A 21,104-nucleotide genomic window follows, 5' to 3' on the forward strand; every position below is an offset into this window, starting at 1 on the left:
GTTAGTACTATCTAAACAAGTGTATCGGCAAAAATGTTAACCTGTTTTCACTTTACACTAATAATTTTTCACTCTCAAACTTCACCATGCAGTTTAATAAATTTTTCACTCTCAAACTTCACCATGCAGTTTAATAAATTTACTCAACAGAGAATGAAAAAGTTAACTGCCTTTCTCTACATGGAAGATGATTTGTTTGGTTCTGTGTGTTTGTGCAGACACAAGTGTTTTGAGAGGTAGAGGACAGGACAGACATGGTAGTAGAACTCCTTTGTGTTTCCCTGGCTTCTGGACTTGGGTAAGAGATATTTTCTCCCCTCAAGGGATGGTTAAGAACCAATTATTTTATATAAAATGCTTTGAAGATTAAACATTAGTAACACTTCACATGGACACTGTTTAACAACTTGATTTGTTTGATATAATTAGGCATCATAATTCTATTATTTTCTAAATACAGAATGTTCATTTTTTTAGTGCTTCTCATCTTCACATCCTTTATAACTCCAAACTGATTTTCACTATAACTTTTGGAAATATTACCACATATAAGAATTATAAATTAAATTATGAGAATTCTAAGTTAAATTTCATTACCATGAAAACAAAATAAAGATCAAATTTATAATTACATAAATCTTTATCTTCATTATTTCCAATGTAGAAAAAGACATAGGGTCAAAGAAAAAAATTTATCTTTATGTCTTTTTTTTTAATTGTTTTCGGGGGAAAATTATCAAGGATGGAAAATAAAACCAGCAAAATACAGAGTAAGTATTTTATCCTAATATAAGAAGAGTCTATTGATCTGTAAATGTTAAACATACAGAATAACTCACATTTCTAGGAAGAGAATTACAAAGTCATTTTTTGTAACATCTAAATCTCCAGTCCTAGAAATATTCTAAATTAGAAGAGCTGGGTAAAATCCAGGAGATAAAAAACTTGTAAATATGTGAAAAATTAATAGACAACTTTATGGATGAAGAAAAAAAAGGTGAGTGGCAAATGCCAAAATGAAGTAGTACAGATACTGTTTGTGAGTGATGATTCTGTGAAAATAAAGTTGAGGGAAAATATTTTATCAAAGACCTAAATTTCACAGGGAAGAGGCATGAAAAGCCCAAATGTGTCTCTTTTAATAAGTCCATTCTATAATTTCATTGTTAAAACTGCATTTTTCATAATTCATTTATGGGTACTTGAAACATCTCTCATAAGCTTTTATTTAAGGATGAGAAAAAAAATGATACTAAAGAGAAATGTATGCCCCGTCGATACGTTTGACTTTATTACCTGCTTAAGTCCTCAGATTACATTGGGTTTTGTAATAAACATTATTTATTGTTTAGGAGTCTTTGACACTTGGAAATGCATCCACATTTGTTCTTTTGTTTTGTCTGGTGACGTGCCAGTGAGAAAAATAAGCTACAATGAAAGAAACATGGATGTTATGGTTTTCTGTTAAAAAAAAAAAACTATTTTTGTTGCCCCTCCATATTTTTTTTTTTTTTTTTTGAGGACTAATGACAGATCCAGACTTAGTCAATCCTTCTTATGGAAAAGGCTGCACATACTTACACAGAGCCATCAATAAAAGTAATGTTTATAAGGCAGTGTATACCAGTAAAGCTAAGACAATAGAAAAAAGTTTTATATAAACTCACCAGACTCGATCTGATGCATCCATAGGCGTTACCAGGGACATGCTTAGATCTAAATTGTGACCACCATCATGCTCCTCTTTGGAGATTTGTTCCAAAGACAGGAATAGAAATCCTGACTTGGATCCCAGGAGCTCATGTAGCCTGGCATTACTAACCTATTTAAAACCTGACTCTTGTTTTTGTTCTGATTGTGTAGCCCCACACACATCACCTCTTGGTTTATTTTCCTGGACCAAAATAGGAACATTTCCTTTAAAGTCAAGTTGACCTATGTCAACCCTCTAAAAAAATCATATACATCATTCCATAATTGTAAGAGTTTTTGTTATCTGAGTGGTAACAACATGTAGGCTCTAAGTACAAAGTTTACACTGAGAGCAAATTGATTGAAAATATTTATTTACATATGTGTGAAATGTATATGTAATGCAGCTGTGATTTGGAACATCATGGGCCTGTCACCGCAGATACAAATATAAATGCTGTCAACTATTTAGCAAATAAAAAATGTTAGAATGGATAGTAAAACTTCATGGTCATTGATGAATGATCCCCTTAAATCTCCCTTAATATTTCTTATATGTATCAGGCATTTATAAGCAATCCTTCTTTAATTTGAGAAATTGCATCTGCTTTCAAAATGATGCCTAATTCCTAGTTTGTAATAACAGTTTTAAAATTCTGATGTGACAGAAAGATTAGAAAACCTATTAAGATATCGAAATGTCTCTCATCATGTTTAAGATTTGCCTCCTTGTTTTCTGGTGCCTTTGTTATTGTCGTTACACAAAGGATCACTACAAATGTAGTGACTGCAGGTTTGAATGTATTCTTTGGGTTATAAGACTCTCTTTGCCGACTTAACCAATGTCAACAAAATGAATATCATTTTCAAAAATAAAATGTTTATACATTTTAAGTGGCTTCCTAGAGTTATCAGTCTTACTAATCACATATTGTAACTTTTTAAAATAGAATACTCTAATTTAGGACACAATAACATGAGTGGTTTCTTTAAATACAAGTGGTTTTCCTTTTTTTGACTTTTTTTTCCTAGGTCAAGATATACATTGAAAAATCAATTGGTTATTGGAAGAGATTCTTTCACAACTAAGAATTTTGTTTTAAGAACATCCGCCCACATGAAGCCATGTGTTGAGTAAGTCAATGATTATTTTTATATAAAAATTTGAAAGATGAAATGCTCTGTATCATGAATACTCACCAATTATCTTTTACTTTTTCTCAGAAGATTGAGAATTTCTGCTGAGCAGTATGACTACATTGAATAAGCAAAAATCATAATATTTACATGCCTTTTTCCTCTCCTCTCAAAAGACCTTCACTCTTGCCATGTTTATTTAATTAATAGTACTAAATTTCCAGATAACTTTCTTTTGCTCACATACCAGTGGCTAATAATTATTTAGCCATCAATACCTTGCCCCACCAATCTCTGATCAGAGAAATCTCCTCTAAACCCTAGAAAAATATTTAGGGAGAACATCCCAGCTGATCTTCTATGAAAGAAAGAAAAAAACTAATAATTTATCTTAATGTGATTTTCATTTGAGAGGAAGATGATTTCCCACTGACCTTACATCTTGATATAAAAATGGAGCGCTTCTTATCTTCATTTCAGTATTTATTGGTGGGGAAATTGAAGCCCAGACACACCAAAGAACAGTTAATTTGCCAAAGTTACACTGTAATTGTGGCAAAGCTAGATTCAGAATCCAAAACAGAGCTCAGATACTAATCCTGGGATGTTTTCCAAAAAAATTGTTCTTTCTTCTCTCCTTTTCCATCAAGACCACAAGAGAAATATTCTTATATATAACAAAATATTAAAACACAACATTCACATAATTACAAAATATTCATATTTTAAAGTTTTCCATGTATGATATGTACATTCTAGATAAATTTTCTCATTACCTACATAAAATTTTGGAAGAGACATAAAATAGCTTAAAAGATAAAAATTATACAAGATAGTAAAATTCATTAATATGACACCTAATTCCACCAGTACCAGCCACTGAACACTTTAAAAACAATCTCTGCTCTGAAGACTAATGTTTTTAAAGTTTCCTGAAAGAATCCAGTGATTTAAAAATAGAACAGCAAATGGGCCAGATCTCAGGAGAACAAAATCTCCTTAAAGGAAGCTGTGGTTTGCATTTGGGCCCCAATAGGATTAATTTTCAAAATGGCATTTTTGTTAGTTGTCATAATTAATATTCTTGTTAATGTACTGGGAACTCCAGGGGGCATATACCTGTCCTTAAAAGCAGTTTAAAATCCCAAATTTTCTAATTCTTTTGCTCTGATCTACATACGTTTTTTTGAAACTGAATACTTAGGACAGTTGTACTTCTATACATACTGTGAAACTGGTGTCATAATAAAAATTTTCCATTTTAACAATGATGTATCTGTCTCTATTCAACATCTATGCCCAAACCATTCTAAGTACTATTTATGTCATTGTGGGACACTAGTAGCTTTGGTTTTGTCATCTGTCTTTTGTGTGCCTGTGTTCTCTTTATCACAAGATCATATTCAGTGCAATACTATCCTAATACAGACTGGCAAAACTTGTCATTATGATGCACGGCTCACATTTCTATTTTTGTTTGACTTTTACTATTAGATTACAACCATCTGTCTAGGGTACAGCATCTGACCATCTGCATCATCATAGAAAAATATTGAAGGTATGTACGTTGCTTTGGAAAATGTTTGGATTTTTAAATATGTATCTATTTACTCCTATTAGTACATTGTTCAGAAATATAATAATAATAATAAAAATTTTACTCTGGATGCACCAAAAGCATCTATACAGTGTAAGAATAAAACATGCAGTCGTCTGGTCCCCCAAAAGAGAATCTACTGTCCGTGTAGCAGCTAAGGCGACACAGAACAGCACTGTATCATTATTGCATGTATTAAAGCAAGTGTTCACCCTTCACTCAAATCCGGGTAAGTTCAACTGGTAAGAATTGTAGAATCTGGGAACCTAAAAGACTACTCTATATACAGTGATGCTGAACACATGCATTTCTGCTGAGAACAGTAGACTGCCTTCAGCACCTCGTCATGTCATGCACATAGGAACACAGGTGACTGGAAAAGAATAGTGTGATAACTGCACCATAAATAAGCAATTGATACTTTTCCCTCCTTGAGGACAACCTGGGGGAGTTCAAAACCATGTTTCTTGCTCATGTATATGAACAATAATATTGTAGGTCAATTGAGTCAATGGCAGAACACAGCCAATATTTGCAGCACTCATGAGCAAAGGTGTGGATTGCAACATCAGATTGCCCTGCTGTTTTAGTCGTTCTGACACAGCTTTACACCAATGGTTATTTTTTGAAGCATGTGGCTAAAGTTAGACTGACCATTTCTGTATGCAGATTATTTTTACCATTCATTTTACCTTTAAAAGCTTAACCAAGCTTGTCTCATACACCATTAAATAGAAAAATACCCTGAAATTCAATAAATGTCAGAGGTCCAGAAAAAAGTACCATCCTCACCATGGAAGCAACCTAAGTCTCAGTTTCAAGGCTGATTCCTTATACTGTGAGGGCCAGATTTTCTTGTGCCTGTGGTAGGTCGATGTTGGTTGGTAGGTAGCATAGCATGGAGACATGCTTCCCTGGAAATTTCCATGCTGAGTAATGGAAGTTGTGGGCACAAAGAAGGGGAAATGGAACCCATGGCACATTCTATCTGTTCTGAGACTCCTGGATTTTAGAGGCACATCTTGTGGGCATGTGAAGAAGCTCTAGTAGAAATTCTAAAATACCAATTGTTTTTGTAAATTGCTGTGTTCTGCACTTCTCCAGTCTGATTGCGGTAACTTGTCTTTCAGTTCTGGTGGTTTTGTTTGGGGATGCTGGGACACAGTAAGAAAAGCTCATAAAAATGGCAACGGTAGGTCAAAAAATCTCCTTTGATCTTGCTATCATGTTGTGTATGTTGTTAACATATATGTACAGATGGTCCGATAATGTACAAATTACCGGAGTCTATTTTCAACTTGATGCAAACTTAAACATGCACGCACCAGTTTAAAATTATGCCTCTTTGATCAACTTCACAAAATATACTTTGGTCAAAAGAAAGAAACTTTTCTGGGTTCTTACAAATGAACATGTATTTTATTCTCAATACATACCATTTAAGGGACTAACTATACACAAGTGTTTGTTACTTTTTTTTTTTTTTTTTAGTTGATTATAGGCACTTTCTAAGAAGAGGATTTAGGACTCAAAAGACTCTGAAATTCAGTCTTTAGTACCCTCCTTTCATAAATAGATCTGCCTGAGCCACAGTAGTCTAGTGTAGCAATTCAGCAGAAGTTCTACAGTAGAACTGTGTGCAAAAAAGCTTTAGAAAATTGTAACCAGAATAAAATTATAGAAAAGCAGTTATCTGAACTGAGCAACTTAACATCTACTTCTTAGGTTTTTTCCTAACCATGTTTGATGTGTTATCCCTATAAACATTGTTAAGAATCATGTGTGAACGGTTCTGTACCTGTGTTTCACCCTAAGTTACAGATATGCTACAAAAACTATCTGTTTACATTCATTTTTATTTATATCATTATAGTTACGATTTTGATACGATTACTCAAATGTGTTTTGTTTCTTTGCCAAGAGCCTTTCAACCTCACCTTTGAACAAGTTTTAGAAACACAAATTTAGAACATTCATCACATCTGAAAAACCAGCATCACTAATGTGAATTGTTAAAAGGCCCTTTTACCCTGTGGTGCAGTTTTTCTATTATAATATACACTATATTAATAGTTCCATATTTATGGGGTTGATAAAATCAGCTAAGATGGCAGCTGTTCTCCAAGACGGAGGGAGTAGGGATTTCCTTACATAAGAGTAAATGATTACTATCTAAGTACAGTGTTTAAAAAGGAGAGGTATAGTTGAGCAAAAATGCAATTCATGCACAAAACTCATAGCAATACGTTCTCAATATCCCACACTGCTATCTGATTTAGGCAACAAAACAGTCATTTAGATGGAGCAAACACTGCCTGTTGGGGAAAATAACCTAACACTAAGTTACAGAAAAATATCCTATGAAAAGAGATTATAAAATGGTACCAACAGTCTAAAAGGTTGAACCCTCCCTTGGCATTAATCTCTAATTTTAACTTAACAGAATAGTGAGAAAATGACAGCTCGATATACTCAGCCTGAGATCAAATTTGTCATGGCAACATTGGCAGGTTGGACCCTGATTCTTCAAATGTTACATTGCCTTGGTTAACAAAAATCATACTTTTTTTGTATTAGAATAGAGATTATAAATAAATGTAAAGTGTGCATGCAGTCAACTGCATAATATACAAGCAATATCTATGTTTTAAATAATCATCTTCTTTGGCAGGCCAGAATCCAGCTGGACATGCAGTATTTACATATCAAAATCCATAGTGTGTTCATCATATTGAAAGCAAGTGAAAATATATAGATGTATATACGGTATATACACACATATGTATATAGATGTATATACTGTTTTTAATATATTAACAAATATATATGTGTAGATATATTTATTAAAAGTGGATTTCATCTTTGTCAGATTCAGGTGACTCAGGCCTTGAAACACTAAAAATATCCTGACATGGTATCTGGGGAGGTACTTGGAGTGGCATTTGGGATTTGGGAGAAGAGGTCTGGGGCACGCTTTTTTCAGAGAGTATTTTTAAAATTTCTGCCACCTGCTTTTCCAGGGCAGTCATTCTGCAGCTTAGCAGCTGAATGTCCTCTTTGAGTTCATGCTTGACTTCCTGCAGTGTGGTTTGTAAGGCCTGCTCTGGGATGGGATAAAAGGGGTGCTTGGCGTCAGCCTGAATCGGGCTGTGCTCCAGCGGACTCCGGGCCTCTCCGGCCTTATCCAGACGAAGGTCACTTTTTGTAATCCCACTGTCACAAGAATCTGTTTTCCTTAATGGGTTTTTGGTAACGCTGTTCTCCGAATCGCTGCCCTTGGGGTCCTCTGACAGTAGCCCCATGGACTCGGCTTTCGTGACATTATTCCAGTCTTCCTTTTTCTCCTCGTGCGCCCCCATGGTATTCTTGAGTCGCAGCCATCCCCTCCCATTTCCGTTCTTCATCCTGATCGGGCTGTTGACTTTGAGGCATTTGGGGTCAGCACCGCCATTGGGCTTGAGTTCCATGGCCTCACGGTTGTTTTGCTTGAGGGACTCGCTGGTTTTCACGTAAGCCAGAGACGTCTGGATGGGCGTGATCTGCGACACAGTGACCACACTGGTGCCCGTGATGGAGGCTCCATTCTGTAAGGAGCGGCTTTCTACCTGAACCTGGTTCCGCTCGGGGTCGCTCTGGGTGGACCCCTGATTCCGCAGCTCCTTCTGCTGCTTGAACTTCTGGAAGAGCTTTCGGACCGGGTGGTCCACGGGGATGCTGAGGGTGACCTCGTTCTTCTGCCTGAGGCGCTCCTCTTCCTCTTTCTTCACGTCACTGATTTTTCGGAAAATGATCTGTGGAGGGGGAGAGATGTTCAGAATGTGATTATAAACCTAGATGGACTGCTAATCGTGTGACAGGATGCTGGATAAACTTTGTTTTACTAAGGAAACCCTCAAACGCAAGGTAAGATCACTTCGGAAGGGAAAAAATACCTCAGTGCCATTTAATGGATGCAGTATACTGAGAACTCACCATAGGAGCACCGACTTAGCTTATGTCATCCTACTCTCTTGCATACAGGAAGGGGAATGTAATGGAGAGAGAGCTGAAGAGAGGTACTTGCTTTCTTTTTTTCTTTCATTTAAATTTTTTTAATTTAAATTCAATGTAGTTGACATATAGTGTATTATTAGTTTCAGAGGTAGAATTTAGTGATTCATTACCTGCTTTTAACACTCAGTGCTCATTCCATCAAGTCCCTTACTTAATACCCACCACCCAGTTAGAGAGGTACTTGCTTTCTAGTTTATGTTCTCATTTAATAGAAAACATACAAATGCATATGTTAGTATATATGTGTATGCGTATATGTGTAAGGAAAACATTAAATTTCCTTGCATCTCTATTTTTTGTATGTTTTCCTTTTATATACCAATATATTCAGTATCTTTTTTAATAACGTCCCCTGCTTAGGGGTTAAATTATGAGTTCCAGGCTATAAAAGTACCAAAATGTTACACGGTTTACTAACATAGCACCTGTGATGGGTGGGGGGAGGGATTACATTTATTTAGGTGTACAGAACTAGGATCTGTAAGTAAAAGTTCCTGAGAGATAAATACCAGCTCAAAATATACTTCATTTTAAGCTGCTCTTTATTGAATAAAGAGCCTTGAAAACTGATGAACTTCACACCACTAAAATATCCCAATAGAAGTAAGTGTGTTGTCCATGTAATACTATCACGGGGTGGGAGATTGGACTCTTCAAATTTCAATATTCCTTAAAATTTTTTTACTGTTAGCATTAATTTTTTCTCTCATCATTATTCCAACCTACTTAAAGATTCTTCTTATCTTTTGAAATATTATAAACAATTTCAGTATAAAGTGTTTCTCCCACTCAGATTTCAGTATTAATAGTTTTCTGTGCATATTTCCATAAGTTTTTTTAACAAAGTTTTTTACTTCCAGAATTAACATACAATGTTCTGTTCAACCTAGTGATTCAACACACTCCATACATTACCCAGCGCCCATCTCGACAAGTGCACTTCTTAATCCCCATCACCTGTTTCCCCCATTCCCCACCTACCTCTCCTCTGGCAACCATGAGTTTCTTCTCTACAGTTAAGAGTCTATTTCCTGGTTTCACTCTCTCTTTCTTTTCCCTTTGCTCATTTGTTTTGTTTTTTAAATTCCACATATGAATGAAACCATATGATATTTGTCTTTCAGACTCTTTCTATGAAACCAGCATTACCTTGATCCCTGAACCAGGCAAAGACCCCATCAAAAAGGAGAATTTCAGACCAAAATCCCTGATGAATATGGATGCCAAGATTCTCAACAAGATCCTAGCTAACAGGATCCAACAGTACATTAAAAAAGATTATCCACGGGCGCCTGGGTGGCTCAGTGGGTTAAGCCGCTGCCTTCGGCTCAGGTCATGATCTCAGGTCCTGGGATCGAGTCCCGCATCGGGCTCTCTGCTCAGCAGGGAGCCTGCTTCCCCCTCTCTCTCTGCCTGCCTCTCCATCTACTTGTGATTTCTCTCTGTCAAAATAAATAAAATCTTTAAAAAAATTAAATAAATACATAAATAAATAAATAAAATCTTTAAAAATATATAATAAATAAATAAATAAAGAAAGAAAGAAAGAAAGAAAGATTATCCACCATGACCAAGTGGGATTTATCCATGGGATGCAAGGGTCGTTCAACATTCGCAAATCAATCAATGTGATAGAACAAATCAATGAGAGAAGAACAACATGGTCCTCTCGAATGATGCAGAAAAAGCATCTGTTCCTGGTTAAAACTCTTCAAAGTATAGGGATAGAGGGAACATTCCTCATCTTCATAAAATATAAGAAGAACCCGGGCGCCTGGGTGGCTCAGTGGGTTAAGCCGCTGCCTTCGGCTCAGGTCATGATCTCAGGGTCCTGGGATCAAGTCCCGCATCGGGCTCTCTGCTCAGCAGGGAGCCTGCTTCCCTCTCTCTCTCTGCCTGCCTCTCCATCTACTTGTGATTTCTCTCTGTCAAATAAATACATAAAATCTTTAAAAAAAAAAAAGAAGAACCCAAAGCGAATATCATTCTCATGGGGAAAAGCTGACAGCCTTCCCATTGAGATCAGGAACACAACAAGGATGCCCACTCTTGTCACTGTTGTTCAACATTGAAAGTCCTAGCAACAGCTATCAGAAAACACAAAGAAATAAAAGGTATTCAAGTTAGCAAAGAAGAAGTCAAACTCTTCTCTTTGCAAATGACATACTTTAATATGAAAAACCCAAAAACTCTACCCCCCAAATTACTAGAACTCATACAGCAATTCAGTAATGTGGCAGAATACAAAATCAGTGCACAGAAATCAGTTGCTTTCTTATACATTAATAATGAAAATATAGAAAGGGAAATTAGAGAATCGATTCTATTCACTATAGCACCAAGAACCATAAGATACCTTGAAATAAACCTAACCAAAGAGGTAAAGAATCTATACTTGAGGAACTACAGAACGCTCATGAAAGAAATTGAAGATATAAAAAGATGGAAAAGCATTCCATGCTCATGGATCAGAAGAATAAACATTGTTAAAATGTCTATACTGCCCAGAGCAATCTGTACTTTCAGTGCCATCCCGATCAAAATTCCACTGGCATTTTTCAAAGTACTGGAACAAACAACCCTAAAATTTGTATGGAATTAGAAAAAAACCTAAATCACAAAGGAAATGTTGAAGAAGAATAACAAAGCTGGGGCTTCACGTTATGTTCCATAAAGAACTCCTCAAGCTCAACACACACAAAACAGATAAGCACATCAAAAAATGGGCAGAAGACATGAAAAGATGCTTCTCCAAAGAAGACATACAGATGGCTAACAGACACATGAAAAAATGTTCATCATCATTACCCATCAGCGAAATTCAAATCAAAACCACACTGAGATACCACCTTATACCAGGTAGAATGGCCAAAATTAACAGGACAGGAAACAACAAGTGTTGTGGAGAAAGGATGTGGAGAAAGGGGAACCCTCTTACACTGTTGGTGGGAATGTAAGTTGGGGTGGCCACTTTGGAAAACAGTGTGGAGATTCCTTAAGAAATTAAAAATAGAGCTACCCTTTGACCCTGCAATTGCATTACTGTGTACCCCAAAGATACAGATGTCGTGAAAAGAAGGGCCATCTGTACCCCAATCGTCACAGCAGCAATGGCCACCAAACTGTGGAAAGAGCAAAGATGCCCTTCAACAGACGAATGGATAAAGAAGATATGGTCCATATATACAATGGAATATTACTCAGCCATCAGAAGGGACAAATACCCAACTTTTGTATCAACATGGACAGGACTGGAGGATATTATGCTGAGTGAAATAAGTCAAGCAGAGAAAGTCAATTATGATATAGTTTCACTCATTTGTGGAGCATAGGGAGTAACATGGAGAACATTAGGAAAAAGAAAGGAAAAGAGAATTGGGGTAAATCAGAGGGGAAGATGAAGCATGAGAGACTGTGGACTCTGAGAAACAGACAGGGTTTTGGAGGGGAGAGGGATGGGTGGGTGGGCGAGCCTGGTGGTGGGTATTAAGCAGGGCACATATTGCATGAACAGTGGGTGTGGTGCATGGACAGTGAATCTTGGAACACTGAAAAATTAAAAATTTCAGGGGCTGGGCGCCTGGGTGGCTCAGTGGGTTGGGCTGCTGCGTTCGGCTCAGGTCACGGTCTCAGGGTCCTGGGATCGAGTCCCGCATCAGGCTCTCTGCTCAGCGGGGAGCCTGCTTCCTCCTCTCTCTCTGCCTGCCTCTCTGCTTGTGATCTCTCTGTGTCAAATAAATTTAAAAAATCTAAAAAAAAAAAAAAGATGGATTTAAAAAAAAAAGAATCACAATTTTCTGAGGCTGGCAAAATTACTTCATCACCCTCTCTCATTAATTTATTGGTTAGATTAGAGATATATGGCAAGTGCATAGCATATAAGAGACACTTAAAATATTTTGGTTCTCTCCATTGAACTCTCATAAGATACTTTCTATTTGAAACCATCTCCAGCACCTCTTGAGGATTCAATAGCTTCCAGAGTAACGTTACAAACATCAAGTTTATACTAGAAACCAATACTAGTGATGGTCACTTAACAGAAAAGTCAGGGAGATAGCAATCCTCTAAGAGCACACTTTCTAAATTGAGACTGATGCACTAAACATAGCTTATTAAGTGGTAATGATATGTATTTTAAAATAAATATTCTCTAAATTCAATAAATGTCTGTAAAGACCAGCATATTTTTTCCTCTCTAGTGGCACATGAAATTGGATTATTTTGTAAGAATTTTACTTATCTATTTGACAGAGAGAGAGCAGGCACAAGCAGGGGGAGTGGGAGGGTGAGAAGCAGGCTCCCCACTAAGCAGGGAACCCAACATGGGGCTCTATCCCAGGACCCTGGGATCATAACTTGAGCTGAAGGCAGATGCTTAACAGACTGAGCCACCCAGGTATCCCAAAATTGGATCTTTTAAATCATGTAATACTTACCTGACAGTCTGACATCAAAGTTCCAGCATAATTTTTCAAAGGGTTGACATGTTCCTCATGCTTCCTAAGTAAACAGAGCTTATACTGAGCCTTCACAATATTAGATTCAAACATGAACACAGATACCATATTCCTTTTCCATTCCTCTTCTTTGAAAAGGTACTCAGTTTGGTTTTAGAAACTGACATGAGGGGACAAATAACTGGCCACATCCTCCTTCCCACTCAACTCACCTTTTTGTTTTTTTAAAGGTAGCTCCTTAGCCTTGGATATATACAGCCTTAGTGTGATGTAGTAACTGAGAGCTGCCTTACATTTACGATAAAAGGATCTGTTTCAACGCTACTGGTATATAATAGACAAAAATATTACCATCTCTGTAGTATCCATGCGTACTACTATGTGAAGTTCACAGTTTTTAGAAATTATATTGAAATATTTGGTGTCCCTAGAACTGAATATTTGTTGGCATCTTAGCCAAGAGCATTATGCTTTAAAATTTCAATATCATGGCTAATGACTGCTTATAATTATTGTGTGCTTAGCAAGTTCAGAATGTTTAGTGATTTAAGCCCATGTAAAACAGCAATAAAAGAAGCCTTCTGCAGTTTCCCTGGCCACCATCTGGCCCCTCCCACAAACCAAGAGCAAACAAAGGTGTCTGGACTGCTATTATTAAGCTGAAAACCGAGACCCCAAACGCCAAACCACCTAGTACAAAGAAGTCCTGTCCCAAAACCAGGAGGCCAGTCTGCATCAGGGGACAAATGAGATAGAACTGGGCTGGCATATGGCATATTTGGCCACCATGAAGATAAAAAAGGAATTAAGAAAGAAAAGAGATTTGGGATATCAGAATCCTAAGTGCTGCACATTGTTCCTTTCTCTCCATCTCCCCACTCCAGGGGGATAGGAGATGAGGTGGAGCTAGACTTAGCCCCTGGAGCTTGAGGGGTACTTACACACATTGAGACAGGCCCTGACTTCTCATCTGGACTTTGCAGAGAGCAGGACCCATGAGTTTACTCTCCAGAGCCAACAAAGCCTGCTTTAAAAAAAGCATAAACCCTCTTTTATGAGGAGGGGAAAGGTTCACCTCCTCATGTCTACCCATACTTCTTGTGTGCCTGGAGGGGCATGGTTAGGGTCCCCACGGGTCCAGGAACTACAGAAGGTAGACAATTGTGATTTCAGCCCCCGGAAGCAAGATGAGGCAAAGGTACTTCAAGAAGGGGGAGAAGTCACTACACTCTGTAGGACACCTGCTGCCAGGGCCTTTCAGACCAATAAATATGCACACAGTAAATCAGCCCAGTCACTGGTGCAGCCAGCTCAAAGGCCAAGGCTCTGAGGAGTTACCACAAGCCCTCCAGGTCTCACAGACAAGCCCTGGGTGTGAAGTGGACCCCCACCCCTCCCCTTAGTAGTGGGCCCTTAGGCAATCAGGAGCCCAGTGAAAGCAGAACCAGGTGCAGAGAGAGAGGGCTGGGAAGAGAGAGTCATGAGGAAATTTCCTACCCAAGCTACAGAATTTGACCTGGAGCCCAGGTGAAAACAATAATACTTGGCTTTGGCCAACTATTTACCATAACCAAGCTTTTAAGCCAGAGGCAACTTTATAAAAATGACTGGGTTAGATGGAGTTTACTGAATGAGGTGAAATTTACTCTTTCTTTTGGCTGTAGAATGTAATGTAGGACTTATTAAAAAATAGTTACTAAGGGGCGCCTGGGTGGCTCAGTGGGTTAAAGCCTCTGCCTTCGGCTCAGGGCATGATCCCAGGGTCCTGGGATCGAGCCCCACGTTGGGCTCTCTGCTCAGCGGGGAGCCTGCTTCCTCCTCTCTCTCTGCCTGCCTCTCTGCCTACTTGTGGTCTCTGTCTGTCAAATAAATAAAATCTTTAAAAAAAAAGTTACTAAAAGTTTGCATATAGCAAAGGGCACTTCCACACGTGTATTACCTCCTTTAACTCTCATAACTGCTCTTTGATATAGGTCCTATTATTCTCAAGTTTCAAAGAGCAAACTGAGGCACGGAGAGTCGATTTGGTGGTTTGCCCCAGATCACCCAAGGAGTCAGTGGCCGGGATAAATCCAAGAAGTCCAGTTGCAAGTAGTGCAACCATTACACTCTACTGCAGCTCTGTAAGGTAATTCTAACACTTCCTCCTGGACCCACAAAGATATAGGTAGTTGAGTGGGTAAAGTAGGGAATGATGTAGCAGTTTCATACCCAATAGATAACCCTTCACAGAACATTTGCCATGGTGCACCAACCCTGAAAGCAGTGACTTAAAGGACCACAGCTCTGTGCTTGCTGGGGAGGGTGTTAGAAGAGGCAACTTCTAAGCCATCCTATTCTCAAAGGCAAAGCCTTTAAAATACATGCTGCATTTTGTAGCATCTTGCTCTCTTCAAGGTAGCTTTTGTGTTTTCTTTTAACTTGCTTCTACTTACATTAAATACCCTGGCTTTACGAAAAACAGGGCAGGGTGGGTCAAAAGGTATAGTCTTCCCTGGACTCTAATACCATTCTTGATCCCACTACTACATAATGCACTTGTTTATGGGGGCAGAGATTTTTGTCTCTTTTACTACGTGCTATATCTCTAGACTCTCCAACAGTGTTACACTGAAGGTCCTCAATAAGTAAATGTTATTCACCAATAAAATCCTCATACATTCAGCGAAGTATATTTGTGATAGTTCTATGAATAAAAATTACTACAAATGGGAAGATTTTCTGCTTTTTACACATTATTTTTCAGTTCCTAAACAATGAGTCAATGATATCTATATTCTTGTAATTGATCATGAATGTCTACTCTTATTTCCTCACTTGGAGACAAACACAACATCATCTACCTCCTGGCATCCTCAGCACCTAGCCCACTGCTGGGCACAAGTAGATAGTTAACAAATGCTGTCTCAGTATAATCACATTCAAACCTTTGACCCACAAATCACTGAAGAACTTGAATGAGAACCTATCTCTGATTCCACTGTAAGGCTGCAATAATGTCTAAGAACTTATTTTCTAGTTGGTGACAATGCCACACTTTTTTTCAGGCACTGAAAATTTTTAAAAAAATGAAGAGATGAGGGGCGCCTGGGTGGCTCAGTCGTTAAGCCTCTGCCTTTGGCTCAGGTCATGATCCCAGGGTCCTGGGTCTGAGCCCCGCATCAGGTTCCCTGCTAGGCGGGAGGCCTGCTTCTCCCTCTCCTACTCGCCCTGCTTGTGTTCCCTCTCTCACTGTGTCTCTGTCAAATAAATAAATAAAAATCTTTATTTAAAAAAAAAGAGAGAGATGATTTTATCATGATTACAAGTTTAAAGACTAATTATCCACAGAGGTACCACCACAAGTTGAACCATGTCATATCTGTAAAGGATGATAGCTTTTTGTTCTGTCTTAAATTATAAAGAATGCATTGTAGATAAATAACACAAAACAGCAGGGGTGCCTGATGGAAATAACTCACTGTTTTTCAAAAACATTAAATGTCATAGGCCCTTTCTATAAGTTGTCATAATTTTAAAGATAACTTTATGACCCTAAACTCCAAATTTAAATAACAATGCATTTTCATTACTAAGGAGACTACATTTCATCATAAAATAGCATGGTAATTATTCCACATTACGATTACAAGCATGGGCCTTTTCAAATATATTCTGCTGATCCTTCCTTCTAAGAAGTGCTTTTTACCTTTAACATTTTAATTATGTATATAATAAAATGGTTCAACTTAATAACAGAAGGGAAAGATGGATCAATTTTATCTGGGTAAGCCCTTTAAAAAGAGCATGTTTTTATTTAAATTTTTAAAAAATTTTACCTACTAGTCTTTGACAATTGAAAGATCTACAAATGATAAGCATTTTCATAATTCAGCTGATTTCCTGTGTGGGCAATGTGTCATACAGAAAGGAAAACATTTCCTGCTAAATGAATACATAAGTTATATAGATTAATTTTACCCAATTATTACGTAGAAATGATAATTTTCTCTAGAAAAAAATTTTAATTTCCCCAAAGAAATCATTGTAGAAAATGTGAAAGATCTTAGTATTCATCTAACACATGAATTAAACAATGTAAAAGAAAAATATGTAAATCCATGATTCCCCACATGGTATTAAATCAACTTCTAAAACTCTAATATTTGGGGTTTTTTCCCTCTGCATTAATAACCTAGAACCTTTGCACTTGATGTACTCTATGTCTATCTTTTGTCCAATGGCAAATCAAATTGCTGATGAATACCACAAAAATTAAGGACAAAATTAAAAAAAAGAAAAATCATGAATCAGACTATGACTCCAGCCACACATTTATTGGTAGAATGAACAATAGCCTGTTCTGTTTCTATCAGCAAAGAGGTTTATTTCATTTAAGCTTTTCTTCTCTGTGCTTCATTATGTTCTGTGGAACCCATGCTGGAAGGTTTAATTTATTTAAATGATAAAAGCTTCTTAAACTTAACGGGGAACATGGCCAACTGAGCTTTCCATTTCAAAAGTAGGACATTTGATCATAAAAGCGATATCAAAATTGAATAATTTGAATGTGTACTGAACTTTGAAATCCAATAAAGGCAAGGAAAAAAAGGGTTAGAATCATTTGTTTAATGACACGGATTTGGTGTTACATAATTTGAAGGAAGATAGAGGAGTTTCCCCTCAAATGGCCCATCACTTTCCAGATCTGTGACTCTAGGGAATTGACTAGGAATTTATAGCCATACGTGATCAGGCAGAAGCTCGAGTTCATCTGACTCTTATGGGATCTAGTTGGTTTTGTTCTTTTTACTTTTTCTGTAAATGTAAGTCACTAATTCTACCCCTAGTTCTTTCAATCCATTCCAAGCTAAACTAACACAACAAAGCAGGATTGATTAGCCACTATCATGTAAATAACAGAGGCTATAAGCTCATCTTAATGAAGACCACAGTGACGGGGCTGAGGCAGATGAAAATTCATTCCATAAATTTTAGACGTGTGAAGGAAAGGTAACAATGACACATCACACTCTATTTTGAAATCTGGCTGCCCTGCTTTACTTCAGCCACTCCTAAATCCATAAGCTTTTCAAGGACAAGGAATGTGTTATAGATCTAGTTCAGCCTCTTAGGTCCTAAATACATTTTGAGGAATTAACTAATTACTTGATAAGTGTAAAAAACAAAAAAAGGGAAATGAAGATGAGTAGAGAGGAAAAAAAAAAAAAAGGAAAGAAAGGAGGGAGGGGAAAGGGAAAAAAGGATTATCTTTTGATTTTATAAATGTGTCAGGGAATGCCTGATGTGGATAGGGGTGGCTGGTAAAATGCAAATGCAAAACATCCTAAAATTACTAATACTATTCTTGAATTTACTAATGAAATCTTCTAGGCCCATTTTTCCTTACCATATGAAAGGGTGTGATACGCAACTAATGAGTCGTTGAACACTGCATCAAAAACTAATGATGTACTTATATGCTGGCTAACCGAACATAATAAATAAATAAATAAATAATGCAAACTTTAAAAAAAATTATTAATCTCAATTTTCCAGGTTATCATAAATACAAAAATGTATTTTTCATAAATAACAAAACATATATTATAAACCCCATTACTGGTGTTAGCATGGTTCTTAAAATAGTTACTCAGTATTTATGTTTCTATTACTAAAGGTGTTTTCCATTTAAGAAAAATAATGAAAGAAAGAAAATAGTCTTCAAAACCAAGTAAATGGCTAGTCCAAGGTAAAACTGGCAAGATTTAGATTCTTTGTCTCAAATTTAGAATCCACGAATTGCCCTCCCTGCCTCAGTTTCTAGTCTCACTTCCCCTCATTCCACTTTTTGCTATTGTGTATCAAATATCATAGTATCGCAGAACCACCCCTCCCCCCAAAAAATCAGAAAACAAAAGTAAAGCTCTTTAATAAGTCAGCAAATCTACTATGGCTCAGTTCAGCCTGCCTGTCCAACCTGATTCCTTCACTCCGCATTTGATCTTCATGTTCCTGTCATACTCAACCACTTTGAGATCCAGAATCTATCTGTGATAATGCAGTGTTCTCTCTCCTCCCCTTCGTATGCTGGGGAACTCCTACTTATCCTTTAACACTCAGCTCATCTGTGCTCTCCTTTATGAGGCGTGACCACCTACATAACTTGTAGGAACCCAATACAACATAAAAATTTGGAGCCTCTAACATTATCTTTAATAGTAAAATACTGAAAGCTCTCTCCTAAAATGGGGAAAGAGGTAACTATGCCCCATCTTGCCACTTGTATTCAACTGCAATGTTGAAAGTTCCAACAAGAGAAATTGCCAAGGAAATTAAATAAAAGACACCCAGAATGAAAAAATATAGAAATTCCTGAGAAATACACACACACACACACACACACACACACGGCTATTATAGCTAATAAAGGAGTTCAGAAGGATGCATGACACGAAATCAATATAAAATTAGTTGTATTTCGGGTGTCTGGGTGGCTCATTCAGTTAAGTGTCTGCGATGAGCTCTCTGTTCAGCAGGGACCCTGATTCTCCCTCTGTCTGCCACTTCCCCTGCCTGTGCTCTCTCTCGCTCACTCTAACAAATAAATAAATAAATTTTCTTTAAAAATTAGTTGTATTTCTATATACTAGCTAGGAACCATCTGAAAATGAAACTAAGAAAACAATTTCATTGACAATGGCATCAAAGAGAATAAAATACTTAGGAAAAAAATTAACAAAAGTGCAGGACTTAGACACAAAAGTTACAAAACATTGCGGAAATAAAGATTTAAATAAATAGACGTTTCATGTTTATGGATTGGAAGACCTAATATTGTTCACATGACAATATTTCTGAAATTGACTTGCAGCTTCAATTCAATTCCCATCAAAGTTCTAATTGCTAGTTTTTCAGAAATTGACAAGCTGATCCTAAACTTTGAATGGAATGCAAGGGACCCAGAATAGCCAAAACAATACCAAAAAAATAAGAATGTAATTGGAGGACTCATACTTCTCAGTTTTAAATTTCACTATAAAGCTACCATAATCAACACAGTGAGAAATGTCATAAGAACAGACATTCATCAATGCAACAGAAGTAAGTGTCCAAAATTAAAACCATGCATCTATGCTCAACTGGTTTTTGACAAGGATATCAAGGCAATTCAATGAGGAAAGATTAATCTTTTCAACAAATGATGCACAAACATAAAATGAATATAGATACAAGCTTCACACCATATACAAAATTTAATTCAAAATGGATCAAAGGCCTAAATGGAAGAAGTAAAGCTATGAAATTATTAGAAGGAAACAAAGGCATAAATTTGTTTGGCCTTGAATTAGGGGAGGGTTTCTTAGACACCTAAACCTTAAGCCACCAAAAATAATTAAATAAACAAACTGGACTTCATCAAAATCCAAAACTCTTTTGCTTCACAGAGAAAGTAAACTGACAACCCACAAAATGGGAGACAGTATTTGCAAATCATATATTTGATATGGGTGTAATATCTAGAATATATAAAGAACTATTATGACTCAACAAGAGACAAAAGGAAAATTAAAAAAAATAAAGGATTTGAATAGAGATTTCTTCAAAGAAGTTATACAGATGGCTAATAGGCACATGAAAAGATACTCAATATCATTGGTCATTAGGGAAATGCAAAACCAAATGAGATATACTTCCCATCCTCAAGGATGGCTATAATTGGAAAAATAATGTGTTATCAGTAATAGAAAAATGACAGGTGTCGGGAGGATGTAGATAAGTTGGACACCTCCCTCCATGCTTTGCTGGAAGGAGTATAAAATGCGGCAAAGAGCTCTGCAGTTTTGCAAAAAGTTAAACAGAATAACAGTGTGACCCACCAATCCCAATCCTCGGGAGATATCCAAGAAACATAATGAAAACATACAGTCACACAAACACAAGTACACCAGTGTTCATAGCAGCATTATTCATGATAGCCAAAAAGTAGAAACAACCTAAATATCCAGTACAGGTGACTCGGCAACCAAAATGGGGTCTATCTGGATACAAAGGGAAATTACCAAGCCGGAAGAAGGGTGGGAGTACTAATACATGCTACAGAACGGACGGACCTTGAACACATACTAAGTGAAAGGAGCCCAACACGGAAAGTCACATAGGTTTGATTTCACTTATCTGAAATG

The 21,104-nt window shown here is 37.1% G+C and overlaps 1 protein-coding gene across 1 annotated transcript in view; it reads right to left on the reverse strand.

Moving 5' to 3' along the window:
• Positions 1-5,827: 5,827 nt before the first annotated feature.
• Positions 5,828-21,104, reverse strand: part of KCNH5 (potassium voltage-gated channel subfamily H member 5) — a 304,115-nt gene continuing 288,838 nt past the window's right edge. Inside the window, exon 11 of the mRNA XM_032344425.1 lies at positions 5,828-8,217. Coding sequence (XP_032200316.1) covers positions 7,270-8,217 — 948 coding nt within the window. The 3' untranslated portion in view covers positions 5,828-7,269. The remainder of the gene's footprint in view (positions 8,218-21,104) is intronic.

The sequence above is a fragment of the Mustela erminea genome, chromosome 5 (assembly GCF_009829155.1).
Source record: "Mustela erminea isolate mMusErm1 chromosome 5, mMusErm1.Pri, whole genome shotgun sequence".
NCBI lineage: Eukaryota > Metazoa > Chordata > Mammalia > Carnivora > Mustelidae > Mustela > Mustela erminea.